We start from the raw sequence: 16,407 nt of genomic DNA on the forward strand, positions 1-16,407 counted from the left end.
AAAAGACTTCTGACAAAATATAACACCCATTTATGTGAAAAAAAACCAGAAAACATAGAAATAAAAGGACCTTTCCTTAACGTCATAAGGAGTATATATGTAAAATTAAGAGCCAATATTATATGTAAAGGGGATAAATTAAGCTATATCGATGTAATAAAAAGCACAATACTACCTAAAATCAATCTACTTATTCAGTGTAATACTAATCAAATTACCAAAATATTACTTTATAAAAAGACAGTAAAAAAATTCATGTAGAGGAAAAAAAGGTCAAGAATCTCAAGGGAAATAATGAAGAAAAAAAGTGTGAAGGAAGGGGACATATAAGTACCAAATCTCAATGTATCAGGATTGGTTTGATGAAAATGATGTGGAAATTCAGAAGCTCCCAAATTAAAAACAACAACACCACAGGGTTTACCAGCAGGATAGTTTGTTCCTGAGTAAGAAGGCAATGTTTAACTCCACCAAAAGTAAAGTGCAAGTGAAGCTTAGAAATTTGCAAGATTTTTGGCTCAGTAATAAGGCAGATGAAATTCAGTAATAACAATCCAAAATGCTTTTATGATTCTTTGAAGGCTATTTCTGGGCAAAAGGCCTATGATGTATCTCAACTACTCAGCACAGATGGAGCCCCTTGATTGGTGATAAGGACATGATCCTGGAGAGATGGGATGAACATTTCCATAATATTCTCAACAGACCATCATCAACTAATGCTGAAACCACTGATCATATACCTCAGATTGAAGTCAATTTCTCTGTAGCCAAACTTCCAACCAAAGAAGAGGTTTTGAATGCCATTAGGCTCCACTCATGTGACAAAGCACCTGGTGCTGATTTTGTTCCAGCAGAGATTTACAAGGCAGAGAGTCCACTGCTCATACAAAAGCTGACTGAAATTTTCTGCGCAAGAGGAGGTTATTGCCCAGGAGTTCAAGGATGTCTACATTGTCCAATTCCATAAAGATAAAGGAAAAAAAAAGGTTGTCCTGTGACAATCATGGTGGGGGGGGTCTCTCAGTCACTGCTGACAAATGATTTGGGGAGGCCCACAGTTTCCCCTTTTTCTATAGTTCTCATTTCAAAATTCAGTCTTAAAGGACATTACTAATAATGAGATTAAATTAACTTAGACTCCATCCAACCCTCTACTTAGGTTTGGGGGTGGATAAATTCCTTGTTGTTATTATTTGACCTTCAGTCTTGAAGAGAGCCATGACATCAGGGAGGTGACGCCATGACATACAAGTGAATTGGATTTAAGTGAGGGAGGGCTGTGCAAAGTCACTGGAGTCATCTGGGTCCAGTGGTGAGATATAAATCAGGACAACTGGAGATGGCCCTAGATGCAGTAGGAGACCTTGGCCTTTTTAAGCTAAGGTCTTTAACAAGTCTCAATTTGATTGAGGCCACACCCATTCAGTGATTAAGGATAGGTAAGAAATGAAGCAGAGAATGGCCTCTTTTACCTAGTCAAAAAAAAATTAATCCAGGAGGAGAAGATCCTCAGGGTTTCTGCCCAAAACAGAAACAATTGCTATTTTCATTCACTCTTAGACGATCAGGGCCCAAACAATGACCAAGTTGGGCTTGGTCTGGGACCTACTGTTGGCCAATCAGTGATAGCCAGAGTGATTTGGATTTAAGGCATGGTCCTTAAGAAAGAAATCTAGCCTGACACCCCCAAGACATCTGGAGAGGTTTCAGAGATCAAAGAAAGAAAGAAAAGAAGGAAAGAAGAAAAAAAAAGAAAGGATGGGGGTAACTTAGAAGTAAATAACATAATCCAAGTTTATTAGAATAGGTCCAAACCCCTCATTGTAATATTCACTCTCTCATTAATGGTAAACCAATAAGAGTGATTGCCATCCTCAGGAATATCCCTCTTCTAAGGGCATATAAGCCATGAGCCTACCCCCATGATCGTCTTTGGCATTTGAGAGTGCCATGAACCTTTTATTAAAATGCTAGCATTATTAATAAAATGACTGATTACCCAGAAATTATGTCTCTTGAATTTTTTAAACACCATACTTGAGTGATGGTAAGATGGTCCCTTTAGCAAGATAGGTAGAGGACATGAGGCTTTGATTGCTAAATGGAAATGTTTTAAAAGTCATGCTTTCTTGGGTCTTTTTGGTTTTAGGGCCCTTCACAAACACATGATCCCTATGCCAGACACTGAGAATGCTAGTCCAAGCCCTAGAATTCTGTTTCTTCTGCTGGCCAAATAGGCCCCTACCTATAAGGAGAAACTTAGCTTTGGTTTACCAATGGCTCTGTCTACTGGTAGAGAGGCATTCACAACTACATTTCAGCAGACTTTAATCTGGTAACAGAATATACCCTAAGGAATGGGGATCCTGGCAAGTCTTTCCAGTGGACTGAGCTACAGGCCGCATGGGTGGTATATGAGAGAGCCTTGAGGGAAGAGGCAGAAAATATCTTCAACTGCATTAATTTCTAGGGAGTGGTCTTGGGTTTGGCCAAATGATCTGAGGCCTGGAGATAACAGGATTGGACAATCAAAGGTCTCATTGGTGACCAGCAGAGGGATTTTGCTGATTCTTCCCACTGCATACCCTTGTTTGTGGAGTCTGTCAACACCCATCAGATGTCAGATACCAAATAACCATGTTGAAGTAGTTGCAAGAAGAATAGATTTCGGAGAGTACGTCCAGTGCCAATATGGGCATTAGTGTGGTGATGACAAGTTGTGCTAGGCACAGGACCTTATGATCCTCTTAAGGACAAGGTAGCTGTTCTTGGCCATTTGGATTTCTTTCACTAATTGGAGTTCACACCTAACCCAAGTGGCCCCCAACTTGTTCTCTACTGGCAAAGTGTTACCCTCCTGTCTCAGGAGAAGTGGCTTGCCCTAGTTAATCATTATCATACACTTGACTGTCTACATCAAGTGTCCAATCTCCATGAAGTCATGTCTTTGACAAGTCAACTTTGACAAGAAGAGGAAGGGCTCTCCATCCCAGTGATTTCTATGATCTAATCACCAGGAAGACTTACCTGGTAAGAACTGACTACTTTAGTCCTGCCTGACACCCTCTGGCCCTTCCTTATTTCTTTCTTGATGCAGAATAATCTTGGTCTTAAGTTTCTTGGCCCCTCAGAGGGCTTTACATGCTATTGAGAATTAGCTCACATCCCCGTCAATTGATATGCTTCTTTTCTTCTGGGAAACAACTTTTTCCCAGAAAGGGCTTAGGGTAAGAAAGTGTGGTAGTATCGCTTTCTAAAAGCACAGGGGAGGTGAAACTGTCACTGAAAAATCTGTAGTTACTTTGAAGAAAGGTGATCACATGCCTGACACTGGAGGTAAAGTTAACTAAGTAGGAGAGAGGAGAGTCCTTATTTAGCCTCTAGCAGCCACTAAGGGATCAAAGAAGGAAGTGGAGACTTTGGGAGGACAGCCAGGGAATACTGAGTGGTAATACTGGGAGAATATTGCTATCAACTTAGATCTTCGGACAGTTTGCATGTAAAAGGCTTATGACCTATTATCCACATTACTACAAATGACTCATGAGTGTGTCCCTGGTGCTTCTCTGACTCAATAGCTCATCACTAACTTGCATTAGGAGGCCCAAGTGTGAACTTCGAAGATTATATCACTGAACTTATGGAATGGTTTGTTGATATCTGAGACTTGGATCTTCTAAAATAGGAGAAGAAAATCTAGTATTTCTGGATTTTCCATATTTTCTTCTTTTTCTTTCTTGGTGATTCCTGAGAGTATGTGTATATATATACAAATAAAACGTTTCCTTTTCCCTTTAGTATTATCTGTGTCAGGAGAGTAAAAGCTCTGAAAGCAGTTAAATGATAGAAGGTGCTCAGGGCCTTTCCAGTATGGGTATGGCAGGTGGTAAGATTGGAATTTCCCCTTTTCTCACAATAAGAATTAGTTTTCCCCTATTTCTTAAAATAGGGATTAGTTTTCTCTCAAAAAAAGAAAAGCAAAACAAGGTTATTCTAGGATCTGATTGGCCGCTTCCTATTCACCTAAGGGCTTATGTCATCTATCCTTATATAGTGTCCTGCTGACCAAGTGAATTTCCATATAGGGACAAGGGGGACTGCCTCCATGTCCTTGTTGCAACCTTGTTGGTTCTTTTTTTTTAATCCTTGTCTTGTTAACTTTTTAATGACTTGAGAATCTTCCCAGCATCAGACCTGAAGAGGTTGCTGCTGTTAAGCCAGCCCCAAATGACAGAATCTCCTTAGTGCACAAACTCATTCTTTAGTGGGCACCCCAGAGAAGACAGAAACATGCTTACTTCTACTAAACCTTTTGAACTTTTCTAGAACTTGGTGGGTGCAAGTTTATTGCTAAACTCCTGATCTCAATTGTACTTACATAACAGAAGAGAAGCTGAAGGGCAAGAAAGATTTGGTTTTAAAACTGAAAAATCCCTTTGGAGTTCAGTGAATATACAGTTTGGAGGGCTTGAGAGCAGTCTTGTACAAAAAGTGTGACAGTTACGTGATGATAGTTACCTTTACCAGCAGAAGCTTAAGTGATAGTGAAACTTGTCCTATCCTCAACCTGGAGTTCTTGGCTTTGAAGAGGGCTGCCAGTGAGTTCACTATATGGTTGCAGCAAAGTTCCAAGTGAGGATGAAAAGCAATGCACTGACATATCCTGATCAGGGCCAAATTAAATCCTGCTTGCCAGAGATGGGCAGCCAAACTATATGTCCAGCATTCACTACCAGTCAGGAAAGATTAATGTATGTATGCAGATACTGTCCTGAAGGCCATGTGACAACAAAGCTATGTTAGTATCTCAGCAAAGAAAACCATATATGTGACATCCACAAAGCTGGGCCACAAGCAAACTAGGGTATGTATTTCACCACAAATTAACTAGGGCTTGAGCTATCAAATGAAAATTTTTGGTTCCTTTTTCTTTTCTTTCTTTCTTTCTTTTTCTTTTTTCTTTCTTTCTTTTTTTTTTAATAACTCAGGTCAGAGGGGGAAGAATTAGAACTAGGCAAAAGAGTCAGCTGATTTACCCATGGGAAGATGTGAAGATCTAGGAATGATATGGGAGTCTGGGTTTTGGACACTTCCATTTCCCATTCTCCCGCCCCACCCCCCAGCAGTCATTGGGAAATAGTTGGTTTGAAAAGAACACTTTCATGGAGGAAGGAGCCAAGGTAGTGGCTAAAAAAAAAACCCAAAACAACAACAAACTCAGTTATTAACTGAAGGGGGAAACTGAGGCAGTGGCTGACAAAAAGTAACACAACCTACACAAGGCTAAGGTTGAATGAGAGTTAATGACAACCCTCTGGCAACCCCACTTACCAGTATAGCGTTATATCATCACCACTATATGAGCCATATGCAGAATGACAATTTTTAAAAGTTGGAACAAGGAAACATTTCAAAATTTCCTTCTGTAATCTTATTTCTCCCCCCCCCCAGTTAAAGCAACTACTTCCTTTTATGATTCATAGATAGTACATAACAGAATGAACTCATTTAATAGTTTCTTACCTTAACTATGCTGATAGGTTTCCTAGATAAGTGAAAACTTGCATACAGCAAAAAGGTCAAGATAAAAATGAAGGCCCTGTACCTGCAACACAGAACAGTGGTAGGGTATGAAAAATACAAGAAGCTTGAACTAAGCATCACATAGCACACAGTCTATTTGCAAATGCTACATTTGTTTTAAATGTACATATGATAGAGTTAAAAATAAGGCCTCATAAAATTCATTTTAAAATAGCTGTTAAAAATGCAAACCCAGCTATGTTATCTCTTTAACGTTTTACTCAAATTCACAGATTGGCTTTTAAATTATTACCTAAAATGTAGAATAATCTAATATATGGAAAAATTTTAAATCTTTCATAAATTAGTCAATAAATATTTATTAAGTACCCACTGTACACAAAGCACTGCGCTAAGTACTGAGGAAACAAAGAAAGGCAAAAAACAGTTCTTGTTTACAAGGAGCTTACGGTCTAGTGGGGGAGACGTTTTTTGCTGATAACAACTATTAAAAAAATAAGATATATACTGGATAAATATTAGGTAGTCAACAGAGGGAAGCCACTAGAATTAAGGGGGGATCAGGAAAGGATTCTTGTAGTAGATGGGATTTTTTTTTATTGGACTTGAAAGATGTCAAGGGTGCCAGAAGGGAGAGGTGAGGAAGGAGAGAATTCCAGGCATGCAGAAAAACCAGTTTGGCAATGGAGTTTCTTCCTGTTCTAGGAAGAGTAAAGAAGCCAGTTACACTGGATCTAAGTACAGAGGTGAAAAGGTAGGAGGGCTTTGAAATCCAAACATTTGATCCTGGAAGTGAAGGGAGTCACTGGAGAGGGGTGTGTGTGTGTGTGTGTGTGTGTGTGTGCACGTGTGTGTGAAAGACAGACAGATAGACATGGTCAGATCTTTAGGAAGACCATTTTGACAGCTGAGTGGAATATGGATCTGAGTGAGGAGAGATCTGGGCCAAGGACACCAACTAGCAGGCTACTGTTATAGTATAGGTGTTGGGTAAATGAAAGCCTGCACTTGGGTGGTGGCAGTGACAAAAGAGACAAAGGTGCTTATAGAAAAATAAAGAATGTATTCAGGAATATGTTGCTTTAGCATACTAGACACGCAAAACGGAATTTATAAAACATAAAGCTTGAGTGGTGATTATTTGCTTTACTAAAGGATTCTCCACAGATTTACTTTAGCCCACTTCTCTGGTACACTTCATATGGTGAAGATTTTTTTTTAAAATGTCAAGTCAGGGGCAGCTAGGTGGCGCAGTGGATAGAGCTCTGGCCTTGGAGTCAGGAGGACCTGAGCTCAAGTCCAGCTCCAGACACATACTAGCTGTGTGACTCGGGGCAAGTCACTTAACCCCAATTGCCTCATAAAAAAAAAATTAAGATTAAAAAAAAGTCAAGTCATATGTAACTTTTGGGCAATCCTAAGCAAGATATGGGCAGCTAGGTAGCACAGTAGATAGAGTGCCAGTCCTGCAGTCAGGAAGACCTGAGTTCAAATCTGGTCTCAGACATTTACTAACTATGTGATTCTGGGCTAATCACTTAATCCTATTTGCTCCAGTTTTCTCATCTACAAAATGAGCCACCAAGAAACTCCTCCAGAACGAGGGGGGGGGGACAGGTCATGAAGAGTCAAACATGACTGAAAACGACTGAGCAACATCAACAACAAGCAAGGGATTTGTGGTTGCTTACAAAGGTGTAGGAGGTATCTTGGCACAGCAAACAAGAGTATTGGTTTGGGAGGCAAAAGACCAGCTCTTGAATTCTGGTTTCGACAATCACTAACTCTATGACCTCTGTAGAAACTGATTACTGTCTCGGCCTTGCAATTTCTTCTTCTCTAAAATGATAGGGCCATATGGTCTCTTCTAACTCTTAATATTTTATGGTTCTGTGTAATTTCTACCTTCATTTATCGACTTCCTTACCATTATTTAGCACAGTGGTTCTTAAAGAGTGGTTCCAGGATCCCTGAGGTCAAAACTTTTTCATAATAACATCAAGTTGTACTAATTTCTAATGTGGTAAATATTGGTAGATATTGCCCATATAAACAAAAGTCCTTTGAGATACTTCAATAACTTTTAAGGGCACAAAGGGGTTTTGAGATTAAAAAGTAAGAGAACTGCTGCTTTACGTATAAGTCAATGTCCCATTTCATCAAGGTTGCCTTCCTTGATCCAATTCCAATTCCCATGCTCTCACAGCACTCGACGGGTACCTCTTTGATGCACTTACCATTTAAAATTATGGCTATTTGCATATTAGTCATATCTTCCTACAGACCATCCTATTCACTGTATCAAAAATTCATTTTATTTAATCTTTGTATATCACTCAGCCTAGAATAGTATTCTGCATGTAGTGATTGCTTACGAAATGTTTGTTTACTGAAATGAACTGAACAAACATGGATTATAAAGCATAACTGAGGCAGGTACCATGGAAAGGGTACAACACCTAAGATAAGAAACAATCTTTGTGACCTTAGACAACTCCCTTTAACTTTTGAACTTCTGTTTCCTCATTTGTAAAATGAGAAAAATAATACTCACATCCTTCCTCCCTCTCAAAGGGTCTTGGCTAAGAAAGTTCTTGGTAAATTTTAAGAACCAAATCAAAGTTTCCTTGCTTCATCTCCAGTTCTTATGTTCATTATGAAAAGAGATTGTTTGTGGTTGCTATTATTTATCCTTTGTTCTCTAAGAGGATGATAACATCCGGAAGATGATGCTATGACTTGCACATGAATTGGATTTAAGTGAGGAAGGGCTGTGCAAGATCACCAGCCTCATTTTCTCCTCCAGAGCCATCTGGGTATCAGATGACTAGAGATGGTCTCCATGGAAGAAGAAGGCTCATCTCAAAGGATCATAGCATTTACTACTGGAAAGAATCTGAGAAGTCATGTATTCAAATCTAGTTTTATTTCTTCTTTCTTTTTATGAGGTCTGGAGGCAGGGAAGTCATTCAAAAGAGTTGTGGAATGGCAATACAATTAATAGATATGAGTTGGTCTTAATAAATTATACAAAGTAGATCTCTGACAACTAATTTAGTAATGGGACATGTTATAGTTTTGGATTGGTTCTATGGCAGGGATTCTTAACTTGGGGACTATGAACTTAAATTTTTTAAAAATAATTTTATTTTAATAAAATTATTTTCCTTTTTAATTCCATGTATTTTATTTTATGCACTTAAAAACATGATGCTGAGGAGTCCTTATGCTTCACTAGCCAAAAGGGTCCACAACACAAAAAAGGTTAAGAACTCTTGCTCTATATAATAGCTCTTTTTCCACTCACACTTTCAAGCATAGAAAACAAGTTTTATATTATTTACATAGAATATTCATTCTCACTTCTCTCTAGGATGTACTCTGGACTTTCTCTAGAGTCCCTCTCCCCATTATAGGAGTTCACTGTAGCCCTGAAATTCACACATTGGATTTACCCTCTACCCCAGTGACTTCTCTCTCTAATTGGATAACTTCCCCCAGAACCTCCATTCAATAAAGATGCCTAGCATAGCCAGGTCTCATTCCTTTCCAGGCTGTGCTACAGACTTTCAGTACTGTTTTCATGCCAGGTAAGTTGGTCTCCCTTTTCATCTCCCTTTATTTTTTGCCTTCCTCATTAGAATATAAGCTCATTCAGGGAAAAAATTTTCTTTTTGTTTATATTTATTTTATAATATAATTTATATAATATAATAATGTGTTAATATAACCATATTTTATAATGTATCTTATATTTGTGTATGCCAGCACATAGCAGTGTTCGGCACACTAACAAGTTTTTAAATAATTTTAAAATTTATTTTATTTTTAATTTATGGGATAAAACAAGCATTTCCATAACATAGTATAATAAAAAAAATTGCATAAGAAACTGCAAATTTATTATGTACAACTTGCTATTCCATTTAAATATATAATAAAGTTATCATGTAAATTTCTTTTTTTCCTTACCTCCCCCCCACCCAGAGATGGCTACCATTAGATATAAAAATATATACAGGTAAAATCATTCTATATATACTTCTATGTAACAGTTCTTTCTCTGATACCATCTTCTTTCATATGTCCTTTGTAGTTAATTTAAGTATTTATAAGAGTCAAAATGACTTATTCACTCAAACTTGTTTTTAAAACAATTGTTGGGGCAGCTACATACATAAATAATTGATTCTATTCCATCCCATCTTTTCAAACAGATTGCCCCCTTTATCATTCCTACTTTCACAATAAATTTCAATCTCCCACTATCTACTGGCTGCTTTCCTACTGCCTACAAAGAGACCAATGCCTTCCCATCCTCAAAAAAAAAATCTAATTTTATCTGCCCATCTTCACTAGTCATCAACCTATATCTCTCTTTCTATCCACGGCTAACCTCTTTGAGGTCAACTACAATTAGTGGCTCCTTTTCCTCTCTTTCTCTTCAGTCTGGCAAAGTATGTCATCATTTAACCAAGACTGCTCACTCCAAATATCCAGTGATTACTTAATTACCAAATCTAATGGTATTTTCTCAATCCTCATTCTTCTTGACTTCTCTATAGTCTGATAATGTCAATCAGTCTCTTCTTTTTAACACTCTTCTAAGTTTTCCTCACATTGTCCTCTCCTATTTCTCCTCCTACCTGTCTGACTATTCTGTCTCTTTTGCTATATCCACCAAGCCGAGGCACGCTTGATAACCATGGGTGTTCCCAAAGGTTCTGTTCTGGATCCTCTTTACTTCTCCATCTATACCATTTTTCTTGGTGATCTCATCAGTTACTATGGATCCAATTATCATCTCTACCTAGATGGTTCTTAGATCTATTTGTCTGGCCCTAACTTCCCTTCTGCACTGTATTCTCACATCTCCACTTGCCTATTGGACATTTCAAATTGGATATCCAATAGACACCTCAAACTTATAATGTCCAAAATAGAACTTCTCTCCCCATACCTCTGACCCAAATCTTTTACTTTTCCTAACTTGCCTATTACTTGAGGATACCAATACCTTCTAGGTCACCTGGGGTCACAACCTGTTGTCATCTTCAACTTCCAAGTACTATTGTTTTAACCTTTGTAAAATCTGTAATATACACCCATTCTTCCACATATTCTGAGAACCAGTGGCATTGGCCTCCTTACTACTGCTAGCATGAGACAATGGATCTTCCAAATCCAGGCATTTTCCACGACTGTCTCCAATGACTTGAATATTTCCCCTTCTTTCTCTCCACTTACTGGCTACCATGGCTTCCTTAAAGTCACATCTAAAATCTTATTTTATACAAGAAACCTTTCCCAATCCCCTTTAATGGTAGTGCTTTCCCTCTGAGATATCTCCATTTATCTTGCATATATCTTGTTTATGCATAGTTATTTGCATATTGTCTTCTCCATTAGACTGAATTCCTGGAGAACAGGAACTATTTTTTGCTTTTCTTTATATCTCTAGTGCAAACCACAGTTCCTGGCATATGATATGTGTTTAATAAATCCATGTTGACCAACTAATGTGCTCACACCTATTCCTTCAAGCCAGTTGGCTAAATTCCTAATGTCATGAATTATATTCAAAGTAACAGTTAGAAAAAAAAAAGCCATATGTGGTACTAAATTGACAAAAGGAAAATAGGAAATATGCTGCTAAGTGAACCAAGACAATTATTTAAATATTATTTTTCAAAAAATACTTTAAAAAATTTTTACTTTTCTCAAATGCTCTTTTACAGTTTTAAAGGGATACATGGAGAGAGAAAAAGAATATTAGCATTTGAGCTCTCATTGGCCTTCAAACTTTTTTGATTATACGTCCTATTAGTAAAAGAATTGAGCATGCAATATTTTGATACTTGGTTTCAATATCTGTCATAGTTGAAAAACACAACTCACAGAGATCTATGGCTCCCAGCAGATGTATGGCATTAACTACAAACTAACTCTTGCTTCTCATTTTTTGAAACCATTTACAAATTATGGAAAGGTTTTTTTTTAAAAAAAATGTGGTTAGTTAATTTCTGTCATCTCTGATGTTAATATGTTATTCTTACAAAAAAAATCTAAAGACGTTACATTTTATATTTTTAACAAATACAGTGGAAAATTTTTAACAGGTCAGAAAATTATGTATGTTTACAGGTTTTTAAAGTATATAAATATGAATTTAAAAAAACAGATCAGTTTTGGAAACAAAATTATATAATGATGGAAACATTTCCAAACATCTAATTCCAAAATGCTTTCTACATTGCATGAGTTTCTTTCAAAAAGCAGATACTCTCTCACTCATTCTTAAAACATCTCCTTTGTCTGATATCCAAAATATATAGGGAACACAAATAATCTCCCCCAAATAGTTCCCTAATGTATAAGTGGACAAAGGATATGAGCAAATGGTTTTTAAAAGAAGAGTTGCAAACTATTAACAACTACATGAAAAATTGTTCCCAAATCACTAAGAGACATGCAAATCAAAACAACTCTGAGGGTTTACCTCACAGTCAGCAAATTGCCAAATGATGATAAAAAGTGGGAAAAATCAGTATTCAACATGTTATGAAAAAACAGAGGTACACTAATGCATATTTGGTGGATGTACAAATTGGTCCAATAATTTTGTAAAGCAATTTAGAAGTATGCTAAGGTAGTGATTGAAATGTCCATCCTTTTTGACATAGAGTTAAATGCCTCAAGGAAGTAAAAAAAGAAACTAAAAAATATTATCCCCAAACATTTATAGAAAAAAATTTTATAGCAAAAGAAGAAAGAAAATAGATATCCATTGACTGGGGAATGACTAAACAGATTGAGATGTATAAACATGTAAAATAAGAAGCAATGTATATAAAGAATATAGGGAGGTACAGGGAGATTAAAATGAAGTGACTTTGATCCCTTCTTCAATCTTCTATGGCTCTCCCGTCCTACACTTTCAGCTAAAACCTTGCCACATATTTTACTTAAAGAATTGAGGCCATTTTTCATAAGCTCCCTCTTTTCCCCTTACTGTGCTAGCATAATAGATAGGGTCCTGGAGAAAAGAAGACTTCAGTTCAAATCTGCCCTTCCAAGCTAAAACCTAAAACCCTCTATTTAGGGTTCAAAGCCCCTCCTTTATTTGTTTATTTTAATGTTATTATTATTATCTTAAATTTTAAGTTCCAAATTCTCTCCCTCCTTATCACCTCTCCCCCATCTATTGAGAAGGCAAGTAATATGATACCCATTATATATGTAAAGTCACGCAAAATTTATTTCCACACTAGCCTTATTGTAGTAAAAAAGAAGAAAAATAAAGTGACAAAAAATATGCTGCATTCAAAGTTCATCAATTCTCTTTCTGGAGGTGGATAGCATTTTCCATCCTGAATCCTTTGGAATTGTCTTGGATCATTGTTGTGATCAAAGTAGCTAAATCACAGTTAATCAGTATTACAATATTTCTGTTACTGTGTCCAATGCTTTCCTGGTTCTGTTCACTTCACTTTGCATCAGTTCATATAAGTCTTCCCAGATTTTTCTGAAACTATCATTCTTGTCATTTCTTATAACACAATAGTATTCTATCACAGTCATACGCCACAACTTGTTCAGTCATTCCCCAGTTGATGGGAATCCCTTCAATTTCCAATTCTTTGCCATGACAAAAAGAGCTTCATGTGACAGTTTCCAATACTTATAAAATCACAAATGTGACCTTTCCTCCCTTTTCATTTATTTTCTCCCCAATTACATGTAAAAACAATTTTCAACATTTACTTTTTAAAAATTTGGAGTTCTAAATTCCCTCTATCCCTCCCCCCCTCATTGGGAAGGCAAGCAATTTGACATGTTATACATGTGCAGTCATGCAAAACACATTTCCGTATTAGTCATATAGTCAAAGAAAGTACAGACCAAAAAAAACCCCCCCAAAAAATCAAGTTAAAAAAGTATACTTCAACCTATATTCAGACTCTTATCAGTTCTTTTTCTGGAGATGGAACATTTTCATTACAAATCTTTTGGAATTGTCTTGGATCATTGTATTGCTCAGAATACCTAAGTCATTCATAGTTGATCACTGTACAATATTGCTGTTATGATGTACAATGTTTTCCTGATTCTGCTGAGTTCATGTAAGTCTTCCAAATTTTTCTAAGAGCATCCTGCTCATCATTTCTTATAGCACAATAGTATTCCATCACAATCATATAGGACAATTTGTTCAGCCATTCCTCAATTGATGGGCATCATCTTAATTTCCAATTCTTTGCTACCACTAAAAGAGCTACTATAAATATTTTTGTACATATAGGTCCTTTTCCTTTTTGCTTTTTTATCTTTTTGGAATACAGACCTAGTAATGGTATTGCTTGGTCAAAGGGTATGCATGGTTTTTTAGCCCTTTGGGCATAGTTAGTTCCACATTGCTCTTCAGAAAGGTTGAATCGGTTCACAATACTAAAAACAGTGGAGAAATAAATTGGGTGCAAAAATAAGTTTCATTTAACAAGGAAATAGAAAGAAGTGGGAGAAGGAAGAATAGGGAATGAAAAGGAAGTAGATTAAGAGAGGGATTAGTCCTAAGCAAATCAAATTCAAATTACTGAGGTTGAATCAAGAATAGAATAAGAACCTGTGATTGGGTTGTGAGTGAGGTGAAGAGAAGAGGGGTAGGGGAATAGAAGCAGATTTCATGAAGCCTATAATGATGGTTCTAAAAACCTTTCTCTTATTTCATTATATTCTTTTTTTATAAAGATGGAAGAGGAAATAAAGAAAACAAAAAATAGAAAACAATAGGATAGAAGGAAATATATAATTAATGATCATAACTGTAAGTGTGAATGGAATGAATTCACTCATAAAACAGATCAGGATAGTATAATGGATTAGGAAGTAGAATCCGACAATATTTTATCTACAAGAAACACACTTGAAAAATAAAAAAATTGACTGAGAGGTAAAATAAGTGTCTAGAAGTGAAATCCATTATACTTCAACTGAAGCAAAAAAGGAAGGAGTATCAATGATGATCACAGGTAAAGTAATATAAAATAGATTTAATTAAAAGAGATAAATAGGGAAGCCATGTTTTTTTCTAAAAAGATGCCTTAGACCAGAGGTGTCAAACATGCATCCCATGGGCTGCATGAGGCCCAAAACACTGCTGACTAAAACCTAAATAAATTAATATGTAAGTGGGAAAAATGTAACAAAATAAATAAATGATACAATGAAATATACATATTATTAAAATTTAAAACTATATCAACGTATGCCCCTTAGGCATTCTTATGTATGGTTTAGTGGCTCCCATTTCCATTTGAATTTTATACCACTGTCATAGACAATGAATTAATGGCATTTTAAAATACAAATGCACCAAATGGCATAAAATCTAAATACTTAAAAGAAAAGTCAAATGAGTTTGAGAAATAGACAGTAAGACTAAATAATTGGAGAACTAAATGTATCCATTTCCAGCCTAGAAAAATCTAACTATGGGAGAAGAAAACAAGAAAGATGTTTTAAACTTGAATACATTTTTTAGAATATTGAATTTTTAGAATATTGAAGACTTCTGGAGATTATTGAATAAGAATAGAAAGAAATGTTCATATCTCTTGTTCATGGCATCTTTACAAAATTGGACATGTATCAATCAAGGCATAAAGAGTTCACAAAAAATGAAGAAAAGCAAAAATTTTAAACACAATTTTTTTTACAGGACATAATACCAAGAACATTATATTCAATAAAGGGTGGCTGAAAAATGGATTAAAACTGAAAACTCACATACTTAATCCTGAAGGATGAGTGGGTGAAATAGAAATCATAAAACAATTGATAATTTTACTAAAGATAATGACAACAATAAGACAATATACCAAAATTTTGGGAGTGCAGTCAAGGCAGTCCTTCTGAGAAAATTTATATTACCAAATACTTTTGTTAAGGAAAGAGAAAAAGAACAGATTAAAAAAAAACAATGTTCTCCAATTAAACACCAGAATAGAAATCTGAAAAATAAGTGATTTAAATTTGAAAACATAAAAACAATTCTATTAGCAAATAATAGGGGGCCAGCTAGGTGGCGCAGGGGATAGAGCATCGGCCCTGAAGTCAGGAGGACCTAAGTTCAAATCTGGCCTCAGACCAAACACTTGACACTTACTAGCTGTGTGACCCTGGGCAAGTCACTTGACCCCAATTGCCTAAAAAAAAAAGTAAATGCTAGGATTCCATTTGAGAAAAACACCCAGAGAATAGATAATTACTAGCAAATTTGATTTAAAAAAGAGGAAAATTAAAATTCCACTACTAAAAATGAAAAAAAATTCACAATCAATGAAGATAAAAAGGAAATTATTAGAAAACATTTTGTCAATATGTCATTATGTCATAATGTCAATGAAATGACATTATGAAGAGGACAAAGTAACAGAAATATAAAATAGCCAAGTTAACAGAACAAGAGAGAAAAGACTTTAATAATTCTATCTCCAAAAAAGATATTGAATAAGCCTTAAATCAGCTTACAAGAACAAAAACTGAGACCAGATGGATTTACAAGGAAATTCTATCAAATGTTTAAAAAACAATTAATTCCTATATTGTAAAAGCTGCTTGAAAAAAATGGCAAAGAATACTACCAAATTCTCCGTATGATACAAATATGGTATGAATATCTAACCAATAAGAGTCAAAATAAAGAATGCTATAGACCAATATCCCTAATGAATATTGATGCAGAATTTTTTTTTTAAGGCAGTTGGGGTAAGTGACTTTCCCAGGGTCACGCAGTAAGTTTCAAATGTTTAGTCTGAGTCCTGATTTGAACTCAGGTCCTCCTGACTTCAGCACTGGTGC

The 16,407-nt window shown here is 36.0% G+C and overlaps 1 protein-coding gene across 3 annotated transcripts in view; it reads right to left on the reverse strand.

Annotated features, from left to right (window-relative positions):
- SLC37A1 (solute carrier family 37 member 1) overlaps window positions 1–16,407 on the reverse strand; it is a 175,819-nt gene that overhangs the window by 121,049 nt on the left and 38,363 nt on the right. For all 3 annotated transcript variants that reach the window (XM_020973886.2, XM_078146507.1, XM_020973884.2), the window contains exon 3: window positions 5,527–5,608. In XM_020973886.2, the coding sequence (XP_020829545.1) occupies window positions 5,527–5,608 (82 nt within the window). The remainder of the gene's footprint in view (window positions 1–5,526; window positions 5,609–16,407) is intronic.

Source organism: Phascolarctos cinereus, unplaced genomic scaffold (assembly GCF_003287225.1).
Source record: "Phascolarctos cinereus isolate Bilbo 61053 unplaced genomic scaffold, phaCin_HiC Scaffold_726;HRSCAF=1367, whole genome shotgun sequence".
In the NCBI taxonomy this organism is placed as follows: domain Eukaryota; kingdom Metazoa; phylum Chordata; class Mammalia; order Diprotodontia; family Phascolarctidae; genus Phascolarctos; species Phascolarctos cinereus.